This window comes from Dromiciops gliroides, chromosome 4 (genome assembly GCF_019393635.1).
Source record: "Dromiciops gliroides isolate mDroGli1 chromosome 4, mDroGli1.pri, whole genome shotgun sequence".
NCBI classification, from domain to species: domain Eukaryota; kingdom Metazoa; phylum Chordata; class Mammalia; order Microbiotheria; family Microbiotheriidae; genus Dromiciops; species Dromiciops gliroides.
In genome coordinates this window covers 76,888,696-76,908,870 of record NC_057864.1, presented here as the reverse complement: position 1 = coordinate 76,908,870, position 20,175 = coordinate 76,888,696, and the positions used below count along the sequence as shown (strand labels likewise).

At 43.2% G+C, this 20,175-nt stretch overlaps 2 protein-coding genes across 11 annotated transcripts in view; one reads left to right on the top strand and one right to left on the bottom strand.

The window, feature by feature from the left end:
• NCF2 (neutrophil cytosolic factor 2) overlaps positions 1 to 13,591 on the top strand; it is a 45,807-nt gene extending 32,216 nt beyond the window's left edge. For 2 of the 3 annotated variants that reach the window (XM_044004523.1, XM_044004522.1), the window contains 8 exons: positions 1,092 to 1,233; positions 1,445 to 1,513; positions 2,825 to 2,900; positions 4,380 to 4,405; positions 4,955 to 5,106; positions 5,259 to 5,370; positions 9,205 to 9,382; positions 13,330 to 13,591. In XM_044004523.1, coding sequence (XP_043860458.1) covers positions 1,092 to 1,233; positions 1,445 to 1,513; positions 2,825 to 2,900; positions 4,380 to 4,405; positions 4,955 to 5,106; positions 5,259 to 5,370; positions 9,205 to 9,382; positions 13,330 to 13,442 — 868 coding nt within the window. In that variant the 3' untranslated portion in view covers positions 13,443 to 13,591. Of the gene's footprint in view, positions 1 to 1,091; positions 1,234 to 1,444; positions 1,514 to 2,824; positions 2,901 to 4,379; positions 4,406 to 4,954; positions 5,107 to 5,258; positions 5,371 to 6,705; positions 6,850 to 9,204; positions 9,383 to 13,329 lie in introns of those variants that run through there. The other variant, XR_006356404.1, reaches the window with a different exon arrangement.
• A 2,082-nt stretch (positions 13,592 to 15,673) lies between these two features.
• Positions 15,674 to 20,175, bottom strand: part of SMG7 (SMG7 nonsense mediated mRNA decay factor) — a 95,956-nt gene continuing 91,454 nt past the window's right edge. For all 8 annotated transcript variants that reach the window (XM_044001342.1, XM_044001337.1, XM_044001336.1 and 5 more), the window contains 3 exons: positions 18,702 to 18,872; positions 18,439 to 18,587; positions 15,674 to 17,981 (listed from right to left, as the gene is read on the bottom strand). In XM_044001342.1, the coding sequence (XP_043857277.1) occupies positions 17,868 to 17,981; positions 18,439 to 18,587; positions 18,702 to 18,872 (434 nt within the window). In that variant the 3' untranslated portion in view covers positions 15,674 to 17,867. The remainder of the gene's footprint in view (positions 17,982 to 18,438; positions 18,588 to 18,701; positions 18,873 to 20,175) is intronic.

Below are 20,175 nucleotides of genomic sequence, written 5' to 3'. Positions count from 1 at the left end.
CCAAGTAAAAAGCATCAACTACCTCTCTAGTAGGTGAGGCATTCTTCTCAGTACCTAGTAGATGAGGTCAGCAAAGGGCCCAGCCCAGCTCTGCAGAGGGGTTGCAGAGTCTCTCCAATGCTAGGCAAAGAGTGGGAAGAAAGGAACTCCACTTCTCCCCTGTTCTGGTGGGGTTTAGATTTGGAATGGGTATACTCTTTCTGTAAAAAGAAATAACAGGAAGGACTTGAGAAAATAAAGTCATTCTCCCACAGAATGAAGGACAAAGTATGTCATAACCCACTCCTTAAGATTTCCCACTCAAAATGAACAAACCCGACACTAAGGAGGCAAGAGGAAAGGGAAAGGGGGGGTGGCAAGTTATTAGAATTTAAATTAGTAAAATGTCTACAAATATAAAGGCCTGAGGCGAACATAAAAACCAGGAAAGTCCTGAGAGGAAAACTCTGGTGTTTTGGTTAGGAAAGACAAGGAAAAAATGGAAACCCAGTGAGAGGATAAGAGTGGCCCTTGAGGACTGACTGGCTCCTATATCTAACCCAGGCCTTTGTCAGAATTTAGTGGATGTGGGGCAGCTAGGTGGCACAGTGGATAGAGCACCGGCCCTGGAGTCAGGAGTACCTGAGTTCAAATCCGACCTTAGACCCTTGACACTTACTAGCTGTGTGACCCTGGGCAAGTCACTTAACCCCAATTGCCCCACTTAAAAAAAAAAAAAAGAAATTTAGTGGGTGTGGACAGACTTGTTCTCATGTACAAGGAACTTATCTTAGGACCCAGTTAGCAAGAATAATTAGCTAAAGTAGGGAACTACCAGATGGTACTTTCCCTCCCTCCGACACACTGTGGCTATGCCTCAAGAGTACCCCATCCTCCTCTATCTTGTCCTCTTCCTTCCCTCCCACATCACAGGAGAGGTCTCCCCAGCAAGGGAAGGATGTCTGTCTGCCTATAGCAGGCCAGTGTCCCTAGTTCTCTCTTCCCCTACAGGGCCTTATAATCCTGAAGTCCAAGGTCCCTCTACCCCCTTCCCTCAATTTCTTGTTCCAGGGACCAGTTTCTAGCTTTGTTTCTGCTTTAACCCTCTTCAGGGCCCTGGAAGGAGAGGCACATCGTGTGCTATTTGAATTCACACCTGAGACATCAGAGGAACTCCAAGTCTTGCCAGGAAACATTGTCTTTGTCCTGAAGAAAGGAAATGATAACTGGGCCACGGTCATGTTCAATGGGAAGGTATAGAATCTGACAGGGGGCTGTGTTATCTGCATGCACCCTTGTCGTCCAATCCCAGAGCTTTTTGAGAAGCTGGATCCCCTCTCCCTGCCCCCTGATCCCAGACAAAACAAAGGGTGATTTCAAGTCCCTAGATTTCCTTCTGTTTTATGGTATGGATGTGTGGGCTCTGCTCTCTCCTTTCTTTCACGTTTTCATTGCTATGCTGCAGAAAGGACTTGTCCCCTGTAACTACCTGGAACCTGTTGAACTCCGGATCAATTCTCAACTTCAAAACCAGGTAAAACTACACTTAAGCATGGAAGGTTTAACCCTTGTCACTCCTTCCAAAGTCCCCTTATCGTGGTTACTGCATGGCTCACCTTCATACATTCCATGTTTCAGCAAAACTGGTCTATTTGTTGTACCCTTCTCCCCCCCTCCCCTTCACCGCCACACACACACTGGCTCTCTGCCTTTGCACAGGCTGTCCTCTATTCCTGGAAAGCAAATCCCCCTTCCTCACCTCCACCTCTGAGAACCTCCAGTTTCTTTCAAGGTTTAGTATGAGTGCTACCTCCTATATAAGCTCCTTTCTTATCCCCTGTCCGTTCCGTTACATACAAATGCACTATCCCCCTTCAAAAAAACCTTGTAATTACTTCAATCCTCTTCAAAAATGAAGGACAGACAAAACCTATTTAAAAAAAACCAGTTATTTGTATCTTCATTGTTTCCTCCCAATAGAATGTAAGATCTTTGAGGGAAGAGACTGCTCCCCTTTTGTCTGTTTTTTTCCAGTACCAGGGACAGCGCTTGTCACCTATTGGGGTGGTTAATACATGTCTGTTGTATGAAAGATACTCGAATAATGCATTAAAAACACACAGAGAGAGAGAGAGAGAGAGAGAGAGAGAGAGAGAGAATCTACCTCATAATATTATATTGGAAGGCCCTATGAAAAAGAGCCTTATTTCCCCCTCCTCTGAGACAGGTTGACTCTTCTATTCTTCCCTGACTTCCCCTCTGGCTCTACTAAGGTCTCTCAATAGTTCTGCAAACCAGTCCAACACACAGTGGATTCTGGCTCTTTTAGAGCATGCAACAAATCTGTCTTTTGTCCATTCAATTTAGGTTCTGGGCATAGAAAGACAAAACAAAAGACTGCCTGGGCCCTCAAGGCACTGACATTCCCCTAGGAACAACTTGGTCTCTGGACAAGTTGTGCCCCCTCTGAGAAGGTGTGGAAGCATTTCCTTTTGCAGAGGGTCGGACCTCTGCTCCTGAGAATTGTGGGCATAATCCTGATGGTCCAGAGGTGGAATTTGTTGCACATCAGATGTCTCCAGTTGCAGTTGAATTAGTGCCCCCCCAACCCCACCCCAGGGAGCAGCAGGGTTCCATTTAATGGAGTTTCTGGCCCTTATTTCTGCCACATTCACAGTTTTCCCCAGTTTAAATCTGTTCATCTCCCAAGTTTTTGTCCTCTTGTAATTCTCCCACATATACCTTAAATCATGTTTATTTGGTCTCATTAGCCAGAAGAATCTCCCATTTTCTATCACTAAGAACTCTATCTACAGAACTGACTGTCACTCACTTTCATGTCCAGGAGGGAACCTCTCCAGATTCTGACATCCCAGCACCACCCAATTCCAGAGCTCCTGAAAAGCCCCACAAGCTCCCAGGTTAGTGACCTTCTTGGAAAATCCCCTTCTATCCAAGCACCAAAGGCACCAACAATCAACAATTACATTGACCTTCTGCCTGACTTTGAGCCAGCCCACACATCCAATGCTCTTACTAGGGAGGCAATCCCAGCTAATGTTCACAATATCCCATGAATATACAGAACCAGCATCTTTTCTTTTGGACAAAGTTGTTCCCCCTCCTCAAACCCCAAACCCTTTATAACAGCTGCCCTTTCTATCTCCCTGCCATTTCTGACAAAGAACTCTAGGTTCTAGCTAATTCACTAGCACACAATGCCTGGCACATAGTAGGTGCTTAAAAATACTTGCTTCCTTGATTTCCAGATCCCTGAGTGTCGGGAAGGTATAACCTGGTATAATAGAGAGAACACTGGGTTTGGAGTTGGGGGAACCTGGGATCAAAACCTGACTCTGTAATCTACTACCTGTGTGATCTTGGGCAAGTTACCTTTCTGAGCTTTTATAAAATAAGAGGGTTGGACTAATCATTTAGTCAAGCCATTTTCAGATAGCATTCTATGAAATCCCATGGGTCCCAAAGCCAGCCTGATGTTAAATATCCGTAAGTTCTTTGAGAATAGTGGCTGGGCCTACTTATATATTTAGGGTAATCCTGGTATTTTCAAGATGAAAAGAGCCTTAATTCTTCCTGTAGGAAACTTGAGGAGTAAGCAGAATTTTTGAACACTCTGAAGGACTGGAAGAATCCATTATACTCATCAGCATTCTATGCTTCTGGACAGGAGAATAGATTTATCCATCCTCTTTGTACCTCTTTGGGAAACTTTTTTAACAAAACAACGCAGAAAGGAAGAACCTTAAAGGTTATTTGACTAGATTCCTAGGGAAACAAGGATCCTGAGTTTAAAAAGTGTCCTTAGGAAAAAAAAAGTGTCCTTAGAAATAATAGAAGTCAATTTTACAGATTAAAAAGATCTGGCCTCATAAGGGACAAGGGGCAGAGCAAGGATTTGAACCCAGACTCTCTGATTTCAGATCCAAAGCCCTTTTCCCTCCTCTGGGGCTAGCTAAGTTCTAATATTATCTGGACTAAGTCAGGAAGAGATCAGAGGGAAGGCAGCTGCCAGCTGGTCTAATTCAACTCTCTCATTTCTATAAATGGGGAAACAGAGACCTTAAGGGAGAGTAAATGACTTACCCAGAGGCATACAGGTAGTTAGCAGAAGAGCAGGGATCTGACTCCACTTTCTTTAACTCTCAGTTCAGGGTTTACTCTGAAACATGCTCTCATGGCTTAAGCTTCAAAAACAAATGTCTTCTATATTTACTGCTGAAGGTAAAAATAGAGAGGAAGCCTTTTATTGGAAATAAAGACTGCCCATGTTCCTGAACAGTCAGTGCTCATTGAAGCTCTCATTGTGCATGAGATAGATGCTAGCCAGGTCAATTCATTCACTTGTGTTTTCTTCTTCTCTCTCTCCCTGCTCCTTTTAGGCATGAAGCAATCAGAAGAGGCGACGGTAAGGTTTTTCCTTCTATGGTTTTGTCAAGGAGGACAGGCCAATTGGCCATGGGGACGGGTACTGGCTTTCTAGGACAGGGGCTGAGTGGGAGGAATAAAAAGCCAGTCTAACACCCCACAACATTAGAGCTGGAAAGGAGCTTAGAAACCATTTTAGTCTACCTCCAGGAGAGAAATGTCTTTCCCAAGATCAAATAATGACTTAGTGTCAGACACAGAACTCAGGCTTCTTGATTCCCACCCAGTATTCTTTACATGACACTAACCAAATCAAGTCTTTGGATTGGGGGTTTCCCCATCCCTTTGCAAACACATTTCCTAAAGGAGTAGGCTTTGGCTTCTTGGATGGTCAGTCAATAAACATTTATTAAGTACCAACTGTGTACCTGGTTCTATCAGAGAGAGAATTCCCACGTGAGATAGGAGATTGGAAGAGATGAGTTCTAAGGTTCCAGAGCCACAATTGCGAGACACCCCCCGGGGAGGTCACTCCTAGTGCCTGAAGGGCTTTGTCTGGTGTTCACCTCTTGTTTTGACCCACTCACAGGACCTAAAGCTCAGCATCCCCACACCATACATCCTCAAAGTACATTACAAGTACACGGTGGCCATGGAGATTCGTCCTGGGCTTTCCTACAGTGAAATCTTGGACATGGTTTGCAAAAAACTGGAGCTGCTCCCTGAGCACACCAAGTTGAGGTGCGTCCCTTTGAATGGAGGGACATCCAGCTGAGCTAGAGAGGAAGGGAGGGTAAGTGGGTAACCAGGCTGAGGACCAATAGCAACCAGGGGATAGATGACCATTTCTGGTACCATTATGTCCTCTCACTTTACTTCTGGCCCATTAATAGCTATCGACCTGGGGATGACAAGGACCTCACCGCCCTTTCAGAGGAAAACATGAAGACTGTGTGGAGCCACGTGAAGAACTATTGCCTGACTCTCTGGTGTGAACACACGGTGGTGAGTAGGCCTAGGGTTGTGTTTCCATCATTCTATTCACTCATCCTTCCTTTTTTTTTTTTTTAAGGGGCAATGGGGTTAAGTGACTTGCCCAGGGTCACACAGCTAGTAAGTGTCAAGTGTCTGAGGCCGGATTTGAACTCAGGAACTCCTGAATCCAGGGCCGGTGCTTTATCCACTGCGCCACCTAGCCGCCCCATTCATCCTTCCTTTTAAGCAGGATCATTATTTTTAGTCTCTATTACTTTCCATTTTAAAGAACCTACCAGAGAAACCTGTCTATTGACCTTTTTTTAGGCAGCTCAGTGGCTTGAGGAGTAGATAGAGCACTGGGCCTGGAGTCAGGAAGATCTAAGCTCAAACCTGGGCTCAGATATTAGCTGCCAGCTGTGTGACTTAACCTCTGCCTCAGTTTCCTCACATGTAAAATGGAGATAGCAGGGCAATATAATATTTGTAAAGCACTTAGCACAGTGCCTGGCCCACAAGACTGGGTCTCCCTATCTCACCTAGGCTTGGAATGCAATGCGTACTCATGAGCTGATCCCTCCATTGATCTGCATGAGAGCTTTCACTTCTTTTTTCCAACATGGTTGGATTTGTTTCTCCTTAAGCAACATGTTGTGGGGCAGCTAGGTGGTACAGTGGATAGAGCACTGGGCGAAGTCAGGAAGACTCATTGTCCTCAGTCCAAATTTGGCCTCAGATACCTACTAGCTTTGTGACCCTGAGCAAGTCATTTAGCCCTGTTTGCCTCAGTTTCCTCCTCTGTAAAAAGAGCTGGAGAAGGAAATGGCAAACCACTCCAGTGTCTTTGCCAAGAAAAGCCCAAATGGGGTCATGAAGAGTTGGACATGACTGAAAGCCAACATGGTGACATTCTATTCTAAGGGTCTTACTAGGGTCTTAATAGTGAACCCAAGAAAGAGATCACTTGAACCCTTTGCAACTCAGAATTCCTGATCTCAAGTGCTTGACCAGACCACTCCTCACTCCTATTGAAATCAGTCTTCTGAAAACTCAGTCTCCTTATCTGACACATCTGACTTTTTATGTTTTACAATCACCGCCATATTTCATGATCACAAATAAAAACCTGAAGATGAGCTTAAAGACAATAATTTCTTACCCTTTTGCAGAGGATCACAAGCTTCAGGATGAAAGGTTAAGAGTCCAAGTATAGCCCCAACCCCATTTACAGATGAGGAAACTAAAGCCCAGACAGATCTAGTGAATTCCCAAAGTCATACAAGTAGTAAGTAGTAGGATTAGGTTTGGATTCCAGATCCTGATTCCAAATTCACTGTTTCCTTCTTCCCACTGTGTCACCACCAGGTGGTGACATGGCTATGACTAGTTCCTGGCAAGTCCAGACATGAGGACAAAACTCTTTGAAGGAGGAAGAAAATAGTGAGTTCTTCAAAAGACAAAAATGACACAAACCACAGGAGAGGGGCAAGTTGATCTATGACCTTTAAGGTAAACTGACACCTATAATTACAAAATGAACCTGGAGCAGTCAAAGACTGATGGTTGTAACAATTTCCATTTTTTTTCCCTTTGACCATATGTTCAGAAAAGGATTTATAAGGCTAGCAAGTAGGGAAATTGAGACTGAGAGATGAGCTCATTTGCCCAAGGTGAAATGGCCAATAAAAGGCAGGGCTCTTCCTTCCTTCCTTCCTTCCTTCCTTCCTTCCTTCCTTCCTTCCTTCCTTCCTTCCTTCCTTCCTTCCTTCTTTCCATCCTTCCTTCCATTTTTCCTTCCTTCCTTCTTCTTTCTCTCCCTCTCTCCTTTCTTCTTTCCCTCTCTCCTTTCCATCTCTTCCTTCCTTCTTTCTTCCCTCTCTCCTTCCCTCCCTCCCCTCTCCTTTTCTTCCCTTTCTGCCTACCTTCTTTTTTTCCTCCCTTCCCTTTCATCCTCCCTCCCTCCTTTATATTTTGACAGACCTGTGTCTTCTTTTTTTTTTCTTTTCTTTTCCTTTCTTTCTTTCTTTCTTTTTTTTTTTTTTGCAGGGCGATGAGGGTTAAGAGATTTGCCCATGGTCACACAGCTAGTAAGTGTCAAGTGTTTGAGGCCAGCTTTGAACCCAGGTCCTCCTGAATCCAGGCCTGGTGCTTTATCCACTGCACCACCTAGCTGCCCCTGTGTTTTCGATACTGGGAGTACTCACCCCAATGGGGCATGTCACAATTCTTTTAACCATGTTCTCCTTTCCTGTGACTTGTCTGTATTTTCCTTTGACTCTCCAGGGGCTAGAAGTTGGAATTCCTGACAGGGACCAACATTTTAACTCCACTGGTGTTTCCAATGTCAATGTGAACCTAGTGTTTGGAAATTTTATCTGCCCTCATAACCAGGTCCTAGCTTATATTTTTTGTGGAATGTGACAAAAACCAAATCCCTGAAAGTGCCTTTTTTAAAAAAAGGATGACAGTCTTTAGGTCATTTCCTTTCAATTGAAGCCAATTTGTTACTTTTGACTAGATGAATTGAGCACAGCCATTTTGGGATTCTTCCATGGAAGTTTCCTTTCTCATAATGTCCATATATTTGAGAGAGCTATCATCTTCAGTTCATACATAGTTGTGAGAAAACCACCCGGGGCTTTGGCTGATGATATGGAATTATGTTGGTCTACTATCCATTGATGCCCACATATCCAACTCCTTAGGAGACTGAAATTGCTTTTGAGAAACCAAAGCAAATTCTTCTCACTATCTACCTCCTTCCCCCTTTTTTGCTGCACTTCTAGCCTATGGAATTTGCATTTATTCTTGCCTAGAAAAATGCAATATATGAACAAGAACTATGACTTGAAAACTACAGCTGGAACTAGAATTAAGTGTAGAAGACCAGGCAGGGGAGAATACTAATATACTCATGCAGGTCTATACCAGCTGAAGAGTTGGAAACAGTTTTCAACAGTACTGAAGGAAATATTCCCTTTCTCGGGTCCCTTCTTTCTTTTCCTTGATCCATCTTTCACCTTTTGCCTCCAAAAGATGCATGAAGAGCTTATTTGGAGACACTTAAAAGGCAGAAATCTTTCATGAAGAATATAGAGTGGGAGGAAATAAATGAAACACTGGGCGTGGTGAAGGAGGAAGTTCCATGAAGATAAAGATAGCAAATGATACTCCAATACTTGAATGAATTTGTGAAGTTATGGGTATTTGGTTGTTCTTTCTCATGATACAGTTTGCTACTGGTGGGGTTGGGGGGAGCACCCAATGTGTATGGAGGCCTTGTTCACTTTCCTTTGACATAGAAAAGATACCATAATAGTACACAAGTCATTTGTTGGCTATCCATGAGCTTGGGAAATTGACCTGATAAAATAAATATTATTAGTTGGATCTAGTTTCCTTCCCCCCAGCTGGATGCAAATGGCACAAGCTGAGTAAGCAAGTCCATTTCTTAACATTGAGAGGACTTTTACCTAGGTCTTTTCATTACTTGTCTTTTGACCACAACCCCTTAGAGTTGTAATGAGAGACCCTCAGTTTCCTCATCTGTAAGATGAGAACAATGGTACCTACTTCACATGGTTGTTGTGAGGATCAAATGAGACCACGTCTCAGGAAACTATCAGCCACTTTAACCACATACCACATACAGGCTGATATACTTTGTGGAATGGTGACAAGAACTAAATACTTTCAAAGACTTTTATGTTTTTTAAGATTTCTGCCCTTAAGTCACTTCCCGTCGATGATAACCAATTTGCTTTTGAATTGGTATCCTGACATTCTATGGTCAGTTTTCTTTCTAATGAGGTACACTCTACCCAAGTCCAAAACCTAGGACAAATGGAACTTTTGATATTGCAGGGTGACCAAGGCCTTCCAGAAGTACCGAAGGAAAAAGAAACATTAAATGACAATAGTCATATGACAGAACCTCAACAGAAAGAAGGAAACCAAGTGTTGGCACTGTTCAATTATGAAGCTTCACAACCAGAAGACCTGGAATTTGTAGCTGGAGATGTGATCCTGGTGTTATCGAAAGGCAAGTTGGCTTTGTGTCCCCAGTGACTTGACTGAAAGTCCTTCCTCCGTGATTCTATCCACAGTAGACAAGTGCCTAAACAGTACTGAACAGATAATCTTCAAGCAAACTTCTAGTTCTGTAGACTCAGAGTTGGAAGTCATACTAGAATCTAGACCAGTCCTCTTATTTGAGAGTGGAGGAATCTAAGGCCCAGAGCTATGAAGGGCTTTGCCCAGTGTCACATGGCCAATAAGTGGCAGGACTAGGACCTAGTTCCTTTGCTTCATGGTCATTAGTTTCAGCTTCTTTCCCAGATGAAAATGTTCTCAACAAGCAGTGACATTCATCTCTGATAAGCTTTTTATCATGAAGCAGAGAAAGTGCAGGTCTGCCTTCCCTGGCTGTCCTTCTTTGACTGTGCAAAGGGCTAGTGAAAAGACAGGAAATGATTGGTGAACACAAAGGATTAGGTAGCCTACTTCTAAGAACTACCTGAGTAACGAGAAGCTGACTAGACCTTGCAGCCATAGAGAGGCGAGGAGTCTTCCTCTGAGAGAGCTGGATGAATATAGGCTTGGGTTCACAGATTTGCAGCTAGAAGGGACTTTGGAAGCTTAGCCCAGGCCCAAACCTTTCATTTCAGAGGAGAAGTCATTAAGACATTTTCCCAAAAGATTTGAACACTGTATATAGCCAGAGGCCAGGACCAGCCCACAGAAGCCTAGGAAGTTTTGGAATAGACAAAGAAGTTGAAAAAGGGGACAGGAACAGTGATTTAGAACATACAGAGCCAAGATTGAGGTTACTCAGCCTCAGTTTTCCCATCTGTAAACCTGAGACAATAATGCCTGTAGTAGCTACCCCACAGGGGTGTGTACAGCTGAAAGGTATGTGTCACTTGGTACTCTCAGAGGGCCTTTGTCTAAAAATAAATACTCCTTGGAGAGAAGGCAGATGGACTAAAGGTTCTGGAAGTATGTTTGCCCTTGATATCAGGTGATTGGTCTTCAAGGACTGAATTAGCTGAATTCAGAGGCTCATCACAAGGTTGGCTTCTGGTGGCAAATTTTTTGTTATTTTTGTTTATGGAAAATATACCTCCACAGATGAAATCATGGATCTAGAGGCAATGACAGCAAGTGGCAGGCACATTGAAGTCAGACTCAGGAGGCCATGGTTTAAATCCTGTTGGCCATTTACTGGCTATGTGAATATGAGCAAAACCCACCATTCTGAACCATTTTTCCTTTCCCTAATATGCAAATGTTACTCAGATAACCTGTATTGAGAAGGTATTATTGTGGGGAAAGCACTCTCTAAGCCTTAAAATATTATATAGATGTGGTGGTGGGTAGTGGGTACTAGAGGCCAACTGCATAAGGAACCTCTGCATTTAGCAAGGCTGGTCCTCAGATAGCTGTCATCCCAAGGCTCGAAGCCCTTCTAGTTTGGTTGAACCTTTGAGAAAGGACCCAGGGGCATCTCCAAACTACAATGTGACTTCAGAGGAGGAGGATTTTAGTGTTATATGAACACCGTTTGCATCAGATAACCGCTAGAAATGAGATTGTTTATATCTAAAGCAAGAGGGTCAGATGATCTTTATATTTATATATATATATAAAGGGTCCCTGTTACATTTTTTAATTCTTTAATCAGCTCTCCCTCCCTTATCCATGCATACCCCAAAACCTTCAGATAAAAGAGTTAGGGTTTGGGGGGTGAGGTGGGGAGAAGATAAAAGGAAGGCACTAGATTGTACCACAATGACCTGCATTTTCAATGAATAAAATATAGAACAGTCTGAGATAAAGGATTAAATTAGGGGTAGTGTCCCTAGATCAAAGATTTCTTAACTTGGACCATTTAGGCAATGCTGGTGAATCCTATGGACACCTTCTCTGAATCATGTTTTTAAATGCAATAAAATACAATAAACAGGATTATAAAGAAAGCCAATTATATTGAAAGTCATCAAAAAAGTAAAAGGAACAAGTTCCCCACTCCTGTTTATGCCTCACCGACTTTTTCCCTCTTAATCCCAATACTTTTATGGGGATAGCAAATTAAAATTAGAGTTAGTCTCTATTTATTTACATTTGGGCAGTGTTCCAGAAATTCATTTCTAAGTTGGTGATATGGGATCCCAGACCAAGTTACAAATCTATGGTGACTTATTTCACAGCGCTAAACTTGGCATTAAGACCTATCTGTCAGGAAATGTCTTTTCACAAAAGGAGGAGTGCTTGATCAGTATCAAGGGCAGAGGATGAGAGGCAGACATCCTGAGTGCTATGCCAGTATTCTTGGAATATTAAAACCTCTGGCCCACTGGGTGGCTCTTTTCTGAGAGATTTATGAGAGGGCACGGACAATTAAACAGAAGTGGGGATGGACTCTGCACTTGGCATTCTGGGAAGCGGTAACCACAGTGAAAGACTATAATTTGTAGACATATTGAAGTTGCTAACATTTTTATATGCAATACAAAGCTATGTAAAACTATACCATTGTAATCCGAGATTGTAAATAGTCTGTTTTTTTTTTCGGGTAACTGGCCTAGTTTCTGGGGTTTGGGGGTCCGTGCCTCTATTTTCATTAGTTTAGGGAACATGAATAAGGAAACTTCCTCTACTAATATGCAGATCAGTGATTTATGGGAGGACAGAGTAGGATATTGAGAGGTGATTAGCATTTATATCATACTTTAAGGTTTGCACAGCACATGTATTATCTCATTTCATCCTCACACCATCCTTTTGCAATAGGTGTTATTAGTTATTGTCATTTTACAGATGAGGAAACTGGGATGGAAGGGAGGTAGGTTAGTGACCTGCCCAAGGTCACAGAGATACTGAGGCACGGTTTGAACTGGGTTCTTCATGAAATCAAGTCCTGTGCTCTACCCCCACAGTGCCAGCTTGCTGCTTGGGACTGAGGATGGCTCTCTATCCACAACACCATGTCTTTATCTTGTACAGAGGTTACTGAATGTGCAAAATAACTAAAACAAATTCAACAGCTTTGAATAAAATTTAGGTTGGTCCTTAGGAAAAGTAGATTTAAAGTGATACTTTTGTGGAGAAGCTCAAAGAGCTAATGACTTCAATTTCTCCATTTCCAATTTTCCTTTTCAGGGGTAGGGTTGGGGGGATAAATATCTAGCAATCTTTATTTATTTTTTGATGGTCTGCAGCATGTGAAACTGCTCTTTATTGAGATGTCCATGGTGTATTATTGAAACAACCACTGAATGTTTTATTTTGTCTTAACAAATGTAACCAAAGGGGGGAGAGGTAGAAATGGACAGAGGTTTGCCTCAGGCAACTGAACATGTTTAACCTAGGGAAGACTTAGGAGAGGATAGGTATTTGAATGATATGAAGGGATTAGACCTGTTCTGTTGAGCTTGAGGGCAGAACTGTGACTATTGGGCAGAAGTTGAAAGAAGCCAATTTAGGCTTCTCAGGAAAAACTCTCCAGACTAGGTAGAGCTGGAGCTGTCCAAAAATGGAATGGTTCAACTTGAAAGGTCGTGGGGTCCCTCTTCTTGGAGGTCTTCAAGTAGATGTTGCATCAGCATTCGTTGGGCATATAAAGGGAGCTTTCTTTTGTGTGTGGACTAGACCGGGTGGCTTCAGGAATCCAGACACTTTAAAATACTGGACTTCTGGGTTGTGAAAAATGGATTGAGATAGAACTCAGTTGGGAAGTAGTGATAAAGGCAGAGAAAGAGTTGAGTGCAGTGTATAAGCACAGCCCCAAAAGAGACGAGATGGTGAGGAAGGCAGCCGAGGGCACTTCTTGGTGCCATACTTGTCTATTTTCTGTATTTGTAACAGACCATCACAGGCTATAATGTGAGATAAAACTCGGACCAAAACACATGTAAAGAACTTGAATATGGCAATTCCTCTGCCCTGTTTCTTGGCAATGACATGTATTTTTCTACCTTTCCACCCTAGTGAATGATGAATGGCTGGAAGGAGAATGCAACGGGAAAGTGGGCATTTTCCCAAAAGCTTTTGTTGAAGAATGTGCAGCTATGGGCCCAGAAGGCCAGACTGTGAAGGCCTAGGCATTGAAGTTTGAAAAAGAGAAGTTCTAAGCATTTCAAAGATTCACAACAGTTGATGCCCTGAATTGATGCCAGTTGGAGAATGTTAACCTGTTTTCCTTGTAAAGCTTTATCTGATATTTGCTTCCTTCATTAAAAATCTTGTTACTTAAGTAGTCAGGACCTGGATAATGAGTGGTGTTTCCAGGGAACAAGATATTTGATCTGATCAAGAAACATTGGAGTCCTTGTTTTACAACATCAATCACTATCATCTCTTCATTCCTTTGTAGTCCATGAAGGTGTTAAGTTATCAGAAGCCCAGCTCCTGAAGGTTCAAATACATGGATGGCACTATTAGCCAAGTAAGAGAAAGCTATTCTCAGAAAGCCAGAGTATTCTAGATTAAAATCTTTTTGTTGATTTACAAAGCACCTTCTTCAGAACCACTTTGGGAGATAGCTTTTATAAGGATGAGATAGGAGTGAGGAATTAAACCCTTAATATTTAAATGTCATGGGGAATGCAAGATGGTACCTCCTCTGCAACCTTGGAGTCTTAGGGGAGGGAGCAGCTAGGTGGTGCAGTTGGATAAAGCACTGGCCCTGGATTCAGGAGGACCCAAGTTCAAATCCAGCCCCAGACACTTAATATTTGTGAGTTGTGTGACCCTGGGCAAGTCATTGCCCCACCAAAAAAAACAAACAAAGAAATGATTCTCTACAGTCTTAGGAGTTACCAGAGCATGGAGAGAATAACCAGCCCAAGTTCACAAATCCAAGATGTTTCCAATGCAAGACTTGAATGAATCCAGGGCTTCCAGCTCTCTAACAATTATCTACTATCTCTCTACCATGCCACTGTCCCTTGAAGGTTTGCAAAGTGATTTCCTTAAAAAAAAAAAAAATCCAAACAACTCTATGAGGGATGTTTTACAAGAGGTAAAATTCCCAGGAGATAACTGTCCCTGGGAAGATAACTAACTTGTTTCCGGTCTCCCAGTTAACAAAAGTACTTGGAGGCGTAGGGGTGGGGCAGAGAAGAGGGGAGAATTTCAACCCACACCTCCTGACTCACATTTCACATGTTCCATGTGACCATAGTGCTTCTCCATTACTCTCATTTTAGTGATGAGCAAAGCAAGCCTTAGAGAAGTGAAGTGACTGACTTCTGCTCTGACACATTTATTTTCTGATGGAATCCAGTGCTCCTTCCACCACTAAAGCTCTTCCTGGCCTACCCTCATGGTTTTATTTTTGTGTCCTCGACTTTGGCATGAAATTCATCTTTTAAGTATTACTTTTTTTCTTGCTGATGGGATAATTCGGATCTGCTTGAGTTCATCACAAAGTTTTTCATGTTCATACAACAAAAAACCAGAGCTGTAAAACATGTTTCCTAATGTAGTTTTAAAACAAACCAAAGTGAAGAGCTATAAATTGGAGCAGGAGTGTGTCTCTCTTTTTGCTTCTTCTGGCTGAGGTCTGAAGCTTTCATCAATGATTTTTTGAGTTAATAAGGTGTTTGTGCAAAGTGACACCAAAAAAGCAAATTCAAAATTAAATGAGCAATGCCTAAAGGGGTAGCATATTGCCTTTTGCTGGCATGTTACTGTGACTCAACCATTAGATTTAAAAAGAGGGGGGGGGGGGCCGCAATTCTGGTTCAAACTACATGTAGTCTTGGATTGAAAAGTGAAATCCTAACAGACTGCCCCTGGAAACGGTACTGTAAAGCACCCCAAAGCTTCCACACTTTCACCATGTCTGTAGATCTAATTTAGGGAAATACAGAGACATATTTCTCCAAAAAATAACTTCACAAGATGACAACACTTAAAACTGTGAGACTTAAGAGAATCTAGGTCCAATCCCTTCTTAAAAACAAAAGATGGTGAAAATGAGGCCCAGAAGGGTTAGTATCTTGACCAATGTCAGCCATTGAAATCTCCCACTTAAAAGCAAGAACATGGATCAAATTGGTGGAATCCTGACTTTGACTTAAGTCATCCCTTTCTCATTAAACAGAGTGAGTCTTGATCCATCCACTATGATCCTTGGCTTTACTTAAAGCAGATCCAATATTTGTATATTTTCAGGCTTTCATCACCTTTGTTTTCCCCTATGACAACAACATCACAGTATTTAATTTTGCTCTTTTTAAAGTCTGTTAATGGTGCATGCAGTTCTCAGAAATGTTAGCTTTAAATAAACCTGATTTCTAAGGTAGAAAAAATGAAATCGACACACAAGTCTGGTTGGAGAGAACATGGTTTAATTAAAGGCAAAGCTGATTTCAGCAGCTGCATGTCTTGCACAGACAGACAAAAACACAAAAGAATGCTTACTACACAAACCAGTTTCTGCTGGGGATCCCCCCTCCCCTCCTCATTACTCCACAATGAGTATGGTAGGGTAAAGAGCCCCACCCCAAGAACCAGAAAACATTCCAAACACCAGATTCTCATGCAGAAATGGGACTGTGGCTAGGACTTGGGGCACTGCTGGGAGTGAGATGGTGAACCTGGTTAGCTTGTCTAGGGTGCAAGAATCAGTGACATTTCAAACACTGGAATGTTGCAGCTGCCTGGATGCACAGCTCAAACACACAAACTGGGGTAAGGTTGGCAAGGTGGAGGGAAAAGGCAGAGAGAGGGAAGGGCTGGAGAGAAGCACAGAGGGTTTCATACTGCCACTGGGGTAGGTGCTTTACCCTTTTTGGAGACCTTTCAAAAATAAAAACACCATGTTAAACTCAGAGAGTGCTAATGCTGCAAGTGCCAGGGGGGAATCCAACCATTCCCAGGGATGAGCGATGTGCACCTGGCCCCTCTGCCCAGACTCCAGAGACGCCTGGGCTTCTGGCTGTGCTCTGCAGCTATGTCCCAGCTCTGAGGTCCTGAACTACCTCATACCTAAATGAGTGTGAGTGTGTAAGCACACATACACCCTCACACACTGAAAAAGGAAAAAAACAAAACCCAGAAAAAAAAACAAACAAATTTATCACCAGCACAGCAAGTGGACATTTAGATTGTTTCCATAATTTTCCCATATTACTTTCCCAGGAAACGACTAACAGAAATGTTGTCCTTTTTTTTCTACACAAGAAAATTTCCAGTCTTCTTTCCCCCTAATAAATTATCAAATAAAAAGTTTATTTCCCTTTCTTTGCGCCTTTTCCGAAGTGGACTGCGTTTTCTTCTGTGCACATGGGATGCACACGTCCACAAGAGCCTTGAATTTCACTCTGGAGCTGGAGGGTTAGGGACTGGCGCTGTGCAGGGGCCTGGGCAGCTGGACCTGTGCCCCTTGGTAGGCTGTACATCTGCTCCTGCTGCTGCTTCCTGCCTATCTGGACCATCTTCTGGGCTGGGCCCCTAACTGCTGGACCCCATGCTGCTTCTTGGTGAGATGTCGTATATTAGGAGCATCCAGCATAGGGTAGAGGGAGAAATTTTGGGGATGGGAGGAAGGGTAGATGAATAGGATGGGGGAACAAAAAACAAAACGGGAAAAAAAAAAAACCACACTGAAAGCTTCTACTACCTATTAAAATGGGTCAGGCCATGAATGGACAGACTAGCCTGGCTTCTGTGAGATTGCTTGCTATGCTACTGTAAAATGTACAGGAATCAAAAACGTTAATTTAAAACCCTAGAGCAGTCACCTGCTTGTCCAGCACAGCCCCAGCACACACACTGTGTCCCCGACTGTAGCTCAGAGTACCAACAGAGTGAAGGACATTTTCTGCTGGATCCTCCAGGCCAGGAAAGGGCCGGCCAGAGCCTTCTGAGTGAAAGGTGAGGTCATGTACTCTCCTTGTGGAAACACTTCCCCCGGCGGAGGAGATACGTTCCTCCATCCTGTCACCACCTACCTCGGACATGAGCAGTGAACGAGGCTTTCATTGCTACACACTGACTACGAGCACATCTGTGTATGGAAGAATTCAGTGTGATCTTTTTACTACTGAGAGTAATAATAATAAAGATGTTTAGGAATAATTTCAACTACATTCTCAGTCAGCAAAGCAATCAGTAATGGATTCCTATTTTATTCCCCAAAGAGGAAAAAAGGATCGAGAAGTTCCCATTGGCTTCTCCCATCTGCCTTTCGTTCTCAGCTTTCCCTTCCCATGTGGCTGGGGACATGCACGATGGAGAAGGTGAGAGGCGGTGATATCAGGTAACTGAGTGAGACAAACAGCAGTTCCTCTCTACCTCCTGGTGGGCCCCAGGGGGACAGGAGAGTTCCTGATGTTTTTTGTTGTTGCACTGCGAACATTTCGTGCACACTCAGCGGGCTGGTGGAACACTTACGCCCTCTCAACAGCGAGAAACAGAACAGAGGGCTGCCACCCGCAGGTTCCTGTGTGGGCCAGTCCTGCAAACCCAACATGCCATGGTTCATGGAGCCTTGGTTCACCAGGGTTGCCACCTCGGCCTCAGTGCGGTGGGTTCATGGTGCCTTGTCCACGCTGCTGCTTTTGCTTCTGCTGCATCAACAGCTGCTCCAGGGCTGAAGGTCCAGGATGCATCATGGAACTGGACCAGATGGACTGAAAAACACAGATCTCATTAGGAGAGGCTAACGTCTTAAAGGAGAGGGTTTCACAGACGGTCAAACATATGTCTGGGTAACCGGGAAGGACCAACGAAACAAAAAACTTTTCATTAGGCCCATGATGATTTAGGTTGACAGCACCATCGGACAGACTCTTGGCTACAATTCAGTCTCATCTAGCAACACAAGGAATGGCCTAAATTGGTTTGGTCCAACGGGGAAATCACATTCATGCCACTGGGCACTGCCCTTTGATAATGGTAGAATGACTTTAGATGAAATGGAAACTTGAGTGTTTCTCTCCTCATTCCATTTTGCCACTACAGAAACCTTTCCCACTCAAGAGACTCATGAGGCAGACCCAAGGTTCCCCAAACATTTCAATACACGTGCCTGCCTGATCTTGAAGAAAGAAAAACCCTGCCGCAAGAGTGTCCCTGAAATCTACTCACCTTTAGGCTTTCCATAAGGACGGCGGAGGAATCCTCCATGGAAGGGCCATGACCTGTCCAGGGCCCACTGGGAGTACTGGCCTGGTGCCAGCTGGTCTCAGAGGACGAGGATGTTGCTGGGAGATAATCAAATCCAAATCCACCCATAGCTAAGGTAAGAAAGAAAGAAAGTGAATTCAGAGTTTTGTTATTTGCCAAGTGAAGGTGAGGATTACAAGAATGGTTCTTTAATTACACCATGAGCAGTGAAAAGCAGTTTTTACCTGGTTTATCTGTTTTCCAACGATCTGCAATCCTCCTATCCCTATTATCTGGAGTCCCAATGGGTCCAAAATTGGAGAATGGAACAGAATTATGGTTGTGTGTTGGAGGAGAACTTGGCAGACTACTTGGGTTAGAAGAGTGAGGAGACTGGCTGGCTGGTGTTGAATGATCTATTAAATAATAACAATACAGGAAACTACAGAACTGAAGTATTTCACACACATAGCATGACCTAAAATTTCCCACATAACTGAGCACTTAAATCACTGTATAAATGATGACAGGTCTTTAAGGTTAGGAGTAAGGAATTGATCAGATGTATTAGGCCCCTCTCAAGCACACCCTAGATGTCTTACAATCTGGCTCTTCCACTCTTTGGACAGAACTACTTCAGCTCCAAAGCTTCCAGAACAAGTCCTAGCTAAATAATTACACTGAATCTGTCCACTGGATTAGGAGGTCTAGGAAAACATCAAACAAGCTTGTCTTACCAGAATTAATGGCCTAAAATGTTATATACAAATATAATATAAACATAAAAATACATAAATACACACACATCTGAAATGTCAATGTAACCTAAGTATTATATTAAATGGTTTTGATTTCTTTAGTGTTTTTGTTTTTTGTTTTTTTAGTGAGGCAATTGGGGTTAAGTGACTTGCCCAGGGTCACACAGCTAGTTAAGTGTTAAGTGTCTGAGGCCGGATTTGAACTCAGGTACTCCTGACTCCAGGGCCGGTGCTCTATCTACTGCGCCACCTAGCTGCCCCGATTTCTTTAGTTTTAAGAGCAATCCTTTATGTAATGAGCTAGGCACTCACAACCACAAAATAGGAGTGATAGCTGAAATTCTATACTTTCAAAAACTTATACAAACACCTCAAAATAGGAATCATTTCTCTATAATCATATGTCTAGCCAACCAATCTCTTGACTATGAGGCAAGACAAGACCAGGGACTCAATACTGGCTCTCCTGCCTTTACACATTTTAGGGATCTAATACATTCTTGGTTCATCTTCTTTATGACCTTGGCATCAGAGGAGTATCTTTTTTGTTGTTGTTGTTCAGTTGTTTCAGTCATGCCTGACTTTTTGTGACCCCACTTGGGATTTTCTTGGTAAAGATGCTGGAGTGGTTTGCCATTTCCTTCTCTAGCTCATTTTAAAGACGAAGGAACTAAGGCCAACAGGGTTAAGGGCCTCGCCCAGGGTCACACGGCCAGACCTGAACTCCAGCCCAGCGCTCTCTCCACTGTGCCACTTAGGCCCCACTCCAGTCTGACCTTCTATCTGAGCTCCTTCCCAATCTCCACTTGCCTTCTGTTTATTTGGGACACACTGACGAGTAGAGATTCTGTCTCTGGGTTCTCCGAGAGCAGGCGCATGTGTGTCCCCGGCACCCAGTGCAGTGTCCAGATCATCAGAGAGAACCATCAGGAACCTTTCTGTCTTAAGAACCCTTCTTTGA